The 9151-nt window shown below is 44.0% G+C and overlaps 1 protein-coding gene and 1 pseudogene across 1 annotated transcript in view; one reads left to right on the top strand and one right to left on the bottom strand.

The window, feature by feature from the left end:
- Positions 1 to 1904: 1904 nt before the first annotated feature.
- On the bottom strand, positions 1905 to 2593 carry LOC108783706 (annotated as a pseudogene).
- Positions 2594 to 8537: 5944 nt separating this feature from the next.
- HN1L (hematological and neurological expressed 1 like) overlaps positions 8538 to 9151 on the top strand; it is a 37602-nt gene continuing 36988 nt past the window's right edge. Inside the window, exon 1 of the mRNA XM_018552374.1 lies at positions 8538 to 8641. Coding sequence (XP_018407876.1) covers positions 8586 to 8641 — 56 coding nt within the window. The 5' untranslated portion in view covers positions 8538 to 8585. The remainder of the gene's footprint in view (positions 8642 to 9151) is intronic.

Here is a 9151-nt window from a genome sequence, read left to right as displayed (position 1 = left end):
GAGGCAGTTCACCCAGCCCTCAGGTTACGGTCCTAAGTAACTTTGCAGAGATGTATAGTAGAGAAACTATGTAAATAGCCAATTTTAAATGAAATGTTTTCCAGAAAGGGACAGGTCCTCTTTAGGTGGCCCGTTGAAAATGCAGACGGCGATTCTTTTCTTCAGGTTGCATGAAACAGATGTACGTTTTAGGCAACACGTCGCCCGGCGAGATATTGAAAGAGCAAAATTCCTGAAGGTCTCGGATAATTCAAAAGAGAGTTGCTGGAAACGAAGTCTTAAACTTGTATTCAGATTGTCATTTGAATGTTCAGATCTTTGTTATATAAATATAAACCTATATATAAATATATAAAATATTTGTACAGTGTATGTATAAAAAAAGAAAAAAAAAACAATTCTCACAACCGTCTTCAACCTCTGGATGATAAGAACGGGTTAAATGCTGTTTGTTTTGTACCATATTGTACATTTAAGTTATTTACTTTATAATGAAGGCCTTTGTGATGACAGGGGCTTTGTTTTGTGTTGGGGAGGGCTATTTAATAAAACCGGTTGCTATTTAACTCTTCTCTGTTAAATTACGCGCGCAAAAAGGGGGTTTAAACTTCCATTTTGCGGGGAGGGGGGTCCAGTTGAATTTGTAAAACTTGTTATTGTTTTCCAATTGTGCATAAAACAAATACTTAGAATATACAATGTCTTTGGCTGCATTTTTTTACCAGGTAGATATGATGGTAAAGCTGTTAGAGCAGCAGGAAGTCGAATTACCCGTGCTGATCAGATTCCGGTTGTCATATTATGTCTGGTTTTCTAGGTATGGTTACTGATGGCGGTCTTGTGTTCTGGGAACACCACTGCCATGCTATGTCCAGGTTTCTGAATCATCCCCTTTGCAGACAGACAGAGGGAAGTGGCATACACAGAATGATGCCTCCAGAAAACGTGATCCAGCTCAGCAGCAGATCTGCGAGCTTCCCGGAATTTGGCTTCCATGCATTACATAAGGATTAGGGTTTGAATAAGGAGGCTATGATATTAGTACTAGAGCAGCAGAAAGTCGAATTACCCATGCTGATCAGATTCCAGTTGTCATATTATGTTTTTTTGGTATGCTTACTGCAGATGGCATTCTGGGAACACCGTTGCCATGCTATGTCCAGGTTTCTGAATCCTCTCCTTTGCGGACAAAGAGGGAAGTTGCATACACAGAATGATGCCTCCAGAAAACGTAAACCAGCTCAGCAGCAGATCTGCGAGCTTCCCAGAATTTGGTTTCGATGCATTACATAAGGATTGGGGTTTGACTAAGGAGGCTATGATTTTAGTACTCGGTTTTCTAGATACCATTAGAGCAGCAGGAAGTCGAATTACCCATGCTGATCAGATACTAATGGTGTCTAGAAAACAGTGTGCTAACCTCATAGGCTCCTTATTCAAACCCTAATCCTTATGTAATTTATGGAAGCCAAATTCCAGGAACCTCACAGATCTGCTGCTGAGTTGGATCACGTTTTCTGGAGGCATCATACTATGAACATAAGGCTTTTATTGTAGGCAAATATAAAAAATATAGTTTTGGTTAAATATTATACATAAAAAAAGTGTTTCTATGGAGGAACTCAAAGCAAGAAGCACAATACTCACTTAACTTACATGTTTGTGAACTGTTTTAACCTGTCAAAGGATTAGTATTTATGTTTAGCCACTAGCATGATGCACCCCAACACACTGTATAGACAGGAAGGTGATCATCTTTTTTTCTAGTTTAACTTTGGAGATCAAGCTACCAGAGACCCCAAGAGATACAAAAAGCCTATTGGATGATTTGGGCACGCTTCCTACCCAAACCAAAATATCCATTTTGGGTGAACCAGCCCTTTAAGTGATACTGTGAAGCGCTTTCATTTCTGTAAATATAAGAATCCGGTAAAAGTTGGGTTTACGGAGCCATATGACTTCTCAGTGGGAGAGACTGAATGCAGAACCCTCCTCCTTGTAGTTTCAATGTGTTTTGGAACAAAAGGAATCTCTGAGTCATATGGTAGAACGTGGTCTATTTCTTCGGCTCGCCTGCCATCTTCACACCCCAATAAGAACAGACTGAGTATCTGGTTATGCTTAATAAGGTTCTTTTAACATCTCGACCACAAGAAACACAGTGACCAAGCCAGTTATTATATAACAGATAACCAGGAGCTTGTAGAGTGCTGGCATGTGTTGACTACTCTGTTCACCGGGTACATAATCTCCAAGACCAACTGTACTCAGGGAGATAAAGCAGTACAGGGCATCCACATAACCCCAATCCACTTCTAAAATATTAAAGACCACTGCAGGAATGAAGGAGAAAAGGAGAGACAAGAGAGAGATTAAGACTATGGCATGGATCCACTCTAGCTTGTTTTGCGAGATGCTCCAGTGGAGGCGAATGATGTGGAGTGGCTTGTCTTGCAGTAAAATTAGCAGGTTCCGACCAGCAATAGAGAGTAAAGATAAGGTGAATGGGATTCCAATGATGGAGTAGAATAAACAAAACAACTTTCCATAACTGCCCATAACCAATAGTGGTTAGGGTGGTCCCATAAAACATGTTTTAATGTGACCTGCAATCACACTGCTTGCCTTCTCAACAGCAGACGATCGAAGCTATCTGCGACACGGGGAGTGCATTCTTTAATGGCTGACCATTGGGGTTCTATTTATAAACAATTCACAGGGCCATTTGCCCTGTGAATGTCTGTGTGAATATATGCCAAAACAAATGTTCTTTATTTTCTTGAACCAGTGCAATTAATTTTTTTGCATGGTTTCATGTAGTATTACCTTATGCCCACTAGATGGCGATAAATGAGCATAAACATTTTCTATGCTCCTCAGGGCCATCTAGTGGGCATTATTCAGTATTACCTGGGGGAAACAAAATTAACGATTATAGATATTCGAAGAACAAAGGGCCATGCACATTTATAAATACACCCTCTAAATTGACATTGTGAAAGGGAGCAGAAAACCACAACCATTGTATAGCACTGCAAAACAGAAAACAGTGCAAATTGTATGTAAGGAAATATGCCCCTATATACTCTATTACAAACTATACACAGAGAAGTGAATATATCAAAACTGGAGAAGACAAAATCTGGAGCAGCTGTGCATGGCAACCAATCATTTTCTCGCTTTCATTTTCAAATTTTAACTCAACAAACTGAAGATACAAGCTGATTGGTTGCCGAGCACAGCTGCTCCAGATTTTGTCTGCTCCAGTTTTGATAAATTCCCCCCATTGTCTTTTACATGTACTGTATATTTTAAAAGTAATTGAAAATACTTCACTTTGAAAGCTTCATTTTACGTATTGAGTGGAATGAACATTATCTACCTAAGTTTGACTTAATTGTCTCCCCTCCACTCATCTATGATCACTCTTTTACTTTTTCCACAGGCTGCTGCCTTAGGTGGCTCCTGTCCTCTTGCCACACCATTGCTTTCACCAAATAACATAATGGAGCAGCTGTATCCCTGGTAACTTACAAGTAGATGACTTTCCATTAAGCCTTATGTTTAAACTGCCTGTTTGACATGGCCTGTTGGCTCAGTGAAGAGGACTGAAGGTAGCCCAGCCAGTGTAGACCATGGCTGATGGAGCAGGTCATTAGGTGATACGAGGTAAGCGGAAAGGGGGGTATCTGTGGAATGAGGGGACAGTTAGATTCATTTTATGAAAAGACTAAAAGAACGTACATTTTCATTGCCCCCTATTTCTCTTACTGAACATGAACATACCTCTTGGCATACAAAAATAATGTAAATAAAAATGCCAGGGCAATATAACACTTTATATTTTTTTTTGAACACCACAATGGGGTGAATAGGCATACAGTCCCAACCAATGGTGACACTGAACAAAGCCATGATGATGGTGAAGCCAAAAAAGCCAGCAATGATAGGAATAAATGTATCTAAAGGAAGCAGATGTCGAGGGATGGCTCATAGGATTTATCAGAAATGCCTGTGGAAGTTCATGACTTTTTATAAACTTGGGTAATTCGATTTCAGAATATGAGTAAGAATGCAGAGGAAAGATGGTGATCTTCAATAAAACTACACGATAAATCAATTAGCATATCCAGACGTAAAGACTGCTAAAGTCATATGTGAATCTCAGCTTTTCTTCTAAAGGCCAAGCTTGCCTCCAGGACCTCCCTATTGGCCTTCTCTGTGGCTTGTGAATGCAAATTTTATAAAGCCTTCAACATGACCTGGGAGCCCTCAGAACTAGTACATAAATGTCAAGCTTTCAGAAGGTCATATACCGCCACACAACATCCCATTATGTACTGCACAGGCTCCATACAAGTTCACAGGCATTACCAAGTTGTGTTGGAGGCTCCTGGAAGTTTGTGGTCACCACATGCAGGGACCAGGGTGCTTGCTATCACACCACAAGGCTAACACATTTCCAGTCTTTTTCATGATCATGGCTTTTAGGTGACACTGAGTAGCTAGCAGGCCTTCAACAAGCTTCAAGTAGAGTAGACGCCTGCTAGTAGCTTCTTTAATGACAGTCAGCCCTCCTTTTAAGAACTTAAAGAACTCTAGATCATATAGGGATGGCTGTGGAGTTGAGCTACCCCTCGGTCCTGCGTGGCTGCTAGACTGGTCCCCGCAGGCTCTTCTTCCCCAGCCTTCGGCATTCTAAGGACCTGTGACATCCTCGCGACTAATGCAATACATCCATTCACCTGCGTTATATGTGAGGATGCCAATGGACATTCCATATCCAGATTGGAGGGGGAGAGAGGTGAGTGCTGACAGCTCCAGGATCCACAATCAGGTGACCATATCATCTGTATTCTGGCCCCTGGAGAAAAATGAGCAGTTAACACTTGCAATGTGAGTGTAGCCCCACTGCAAGGGTTAACTCTGGTAATTCCTAGAGTTGCTCTTTTACCTCTCCCAGCGTGAAGTTGAATGGTGCTTGAACAGTGTGACCAGGCAGTTGGAAACGCAAACAGAATTTAGGGGAGCATCACTAGAAGAATCACCCTCAGGAGTAAGGATGTCCTGATTCCATTATATAGAGCTTTAGTCAGACCTCATTTACAATACTGTTTCCAGTTCTTGCCACATACAAAAAGATATTAATAAGACTACAGCTGGCCATACACCTATAGATTAATTGCAGATTCTCTATGGTCTCTGACCACCAATGTAAGGGGCAATCTTCTCACTGACCACCAATGTAAGGGGCTTTCTTCTCACTGACCACCAATGTAAGGGGCATTCTTCTCAAAGACCGCCAACGTACAGTAAGGAGCATTCTTCTTACTGACCACCAATGTAAGGGGCATTCTTCCCATTGTCCACCAATGTTGGGAGCATTCTCCACACTGACCACCAATGTTGGGGGCATTCTCCACACTGACCACCAATGTTGGGGGCATTCTCCACACTGACCACCAATGTTGGGGGCATTCTCCACACTGACCACCAATGTAGTGAGCATTCTTCCCATTTTACCCCAATGTAGTGAGCATTCTTCCCACTCACTACTAATGTAAGGATTATTTTTACCATTGACCACGAATATGAGGGGCTTTCTTCCTGCTGACCACCAATGTAAAAAGCATCCTTTCCACTGACCACCAATGTAAGGGGCATTCTTCTCACTAGCCACCAATGTAAGGGGCATTCTTCTCACTAGCCACCAATGTAAGGGGCATTCTTCTCACTAGCCACCAATGTAAGGGGCATTCTTCTCACTAGCCACCAATGTAAGGGGCATTCTTCTCACTAGCCACCAATGTAAGGGGCATTCTTCTCACTAGCCACCAATGTAAGGGGCATTCTTCTCACTAGCCACCAATGTAAGGGGCATTCTTCTCACTAGCCACCAATGTAAGGGGCATTCTTCTCACTAGCCACCAATGTAAGGGGCATTCTTCTCACTAGCCACCAATGTAAGGGGCATTCTTCTCACTAGCCACCAATGTAAGGGGCATTCTTCTCACTAGCCACCAATGTAAGGGGCATTCTTCTCACTAGCCACCAATGTAAGGGGCATTCTTCTCACTAGCCACCAATGTAAGGGGCATTCTTCTCACTAGCCACCAATGTAAGGGGCATTCTTCTCACTAGCCACCAATGTAAGGGGCATTCTTCTCACTAGCCACCAATGTAAGGGGCATTCTTCTCACTAGCCACCAATGTAAGGGGCATTCTTCTCACTAGCCACCAATGTAAGGGGCATTCTTCTCACTAGCCACCAATGTAAGGGGCATTCTTCTCACTAGCCACCAATGTAAGGGGCATTCTTCTCACTAGCCACCAATGTAAGGGGCATTCTTCTCACTAGCCACCAATGTAAGGGGCATTCTTCTCACTAGCCACCAATGTAAGGGGCATTCTTCTCACTAGCCACCAATGTAAGGGGCATTCTTCTCACTAGCCACCAATGTAAGGGGCATTCTTCTCACTAGCCACCAATGTAAGGGGCATTCTTCTCACTAGCCACCAATGTAAGGGGCATTCTTCTCACTAGCCACCAATGTAAGGGGCATTCTTCTCACTAGCCACCAATGTAAGGGGCATTCTTCTCACTAGCCACCAATGTAAGGGGCATTCTTCTCACTAGCCACCAATGTAAGGGGCATTCTTCTCACTAGCCACCAATGTAAGGGGCATTCTTCTCACTAGCCACCAATGTAAGGGGCATTCTTCTCACTAGCCACCAATGTAAGGGGCATTCTTCTCACTAGCCACCAATGTAAGGGGCATTCTTCTCACTAGCCACCAATGTAAGGGGCATTCTTCTCACTAGCCACCAATGTAAGGGGCATTCTTCTCACTAGCCACCAATGTAAGGGGCATTCTTCTCACTAGCCACCAATGTAAGGGGCATTCTTCTCACTAGCCACCAATGTAAGGGGCATTCTTCTCACTAGCCACCAATGTAAGGGGCATTCTTCTCACTAGCCACCAATGTAAGGGGCATTCTTCTCACTAGCCACCAATGTAAGGGGCTTTCTTCTCACTGACCACCAATGTATGGGGCATTCTTCCCACTGTCCACCAATGTAAGGGGCATTCTTGTTGATGACCATCACACTACCCATGTCACATAAGCTATAGATATAATAATTATTAGCAGGGGTTCCCTGAGACTTGAGACGTCTTTGAAGGGTTCTTCCACCTTAAAAAAAAGTTGAAGAAGTCTGCTCTAAGGCATCGCTCGCTCTTTGGCTAGCTGGGCCAGCGCAATGTCGCTCTCTTGCTGCTCTCCTAGCGAGGGAGTATGGGTAGTATTTGAATTCAACAAAGGAGCAATTCCACGGTAGAAAGCTATCTGATGGGACTCTACCGCTGGTGACACATCAGTAGTGTGATATCAACCTCAGTGATCTTTTCTCCGGGATCCAGAGGTGCTCCGCAGAGCCGCCCACAGAGATCGATTGTTGTAAGACGGGTATACGCCGGTACTTGCGTAGACCTGCACATGTGTAAAGACATATATCCCAGGACGCAGACTGTCTTTGTCCGGAGTTCTACATCTGATAGCATTGTTATGTTAATACCAGCGTATCCCTCCACTTACACCCATTGATTGGATCTATGGGCAGGGAAATACTCCTGAATTTTACTTTGTACAGCCCCTGGTGCTCATGAGCCCTTACTGAGCACAATGCAAGTGCAACTGTGTGCATGGGCCCATAATATACAATACTGCTATGTACAGATCCATAAAAAACTATATGCCATATGGATATGAATGCAATGTTCCATGAACCTAGGCTGCTCATACACCATACAATCTGATTGTACAATCTCTTTTGGATCTGTCGTTTATGATGTGCAGGAAGTTAGGAACCTGCCTGATTGGATTGCCTATGTTTGTCCTTATATAGATTTGGTAAATCTAAAGGAGATCAGAGATTGTACAATCAAATTGTATAGTATATGACCGATCTATAGGTGACAGCTCCACTTTTGATAGATCATCCTGGAACGATCAGGTTCTATTTTCTCTTCCCTTCTAGTCCTCATACGTGTTTGAAACAGTGTATCTCTCCCAGCAGTGTGATCACCCTCAGCAGCCCCATGGCTCCTCATGACCCCGCCACCCAAGCATGTTTCCCATTTCCTCCTCAATGTGGAATGTAAATCCAGAAAACTCTCATCCTAACTTCGGCATTACGTCATCATCCTAAAATTTCACATCAGGGGCAGGTACCTCTTAGCCAATCAGTTCACGCCGTTATTGCAAGGGGCGGCAATATGCCCTCGCTGTACCGCCTCTCATCCAATCAAAAAAAGACCAGATGTGATGACTGACGTTCTGTGGACATCGTGCAGCTGACCAATAAACGACAAGGCAATGAAGGGCGGTGCGTTCTTCCAGGGGTTCGCTGGTGATTGGTGAAGAGAACTGACGGGGTTCGCTGGTGATTGGTGGAGAGTTCTGACGGACAGTGAGGGGAGCAAATCTTCTGACAGCCCGCGTTGGCTGGGGCTTTCCCTTGTAGTGAGCATTCGATCTCGGCTTGTTCGGTGTACGGACGTTTGTAGAGGAGCTCGGCACAGATATGACTTCCACACACAACTACCAGAGCCTGGAGGCCGACAGCAAACCCAGCTCCAGGTCAGACATGGGTCGGGGGGGGACTAACTAGGCCCAGCGTGGCGGGGAGGCTGGGTGGACCACTGTCTATAGACAATTTTGGGTGTAATACGCAGCTATGAGTATTCTGTCTGCAGTAGTCTGAGGCTGCCAGAGCCTGCTGGGACTTGAGGTTCACCAGTACTTGGGTGCCAGGCTGGACATGGCTGACCTCCTAGTGGCTACCTCTGTCTCTGGGGGATCCTAAAGGTGGATTGCAAGCTCTTGGGTCCAGGGTTGGATCTGTGTGATGCGTCATTGTTCCCCTCGGGTATCTCTACTAATTAAAATTCATTTAAAGCCCAACTTAGGCACAATAAAAATGTTCCTGAGCGGTGAAAGGTTCTAACCTTGGGGAGATGTATGCTTATTGGGTCTTTCAGTGACAATAGATAAGGAAATGATAGGAATGGGGTTCTGCGACAGGAAGGTGCGCACATAGCAGTAAAAGCCGGACTGAGCTTCTAACCTTTCCTCATTATACCAAATATG

The sequence above is a fragment of the Nanorana parkeri genome, unplaced genomic scaffold (assembly GCF_000935625.1).
Source record: "Nanorana parkeri isolate BGI_ZX_2015 unplaced genomic scaffold, ASM93562v1 scaffold85, whole genome shotgun sequence".
NCBI classification, from domain to species: Eukaryota; Metazoa; Chordata; class Amphibia; order Anura; family Dicroglossidae; genus Nanorana; species Nanorana parkeri.
Note: the sequence above shows the minus strand (reverse complement) of the source record. Positions and strands in the feature narration are given on the sequence as shown.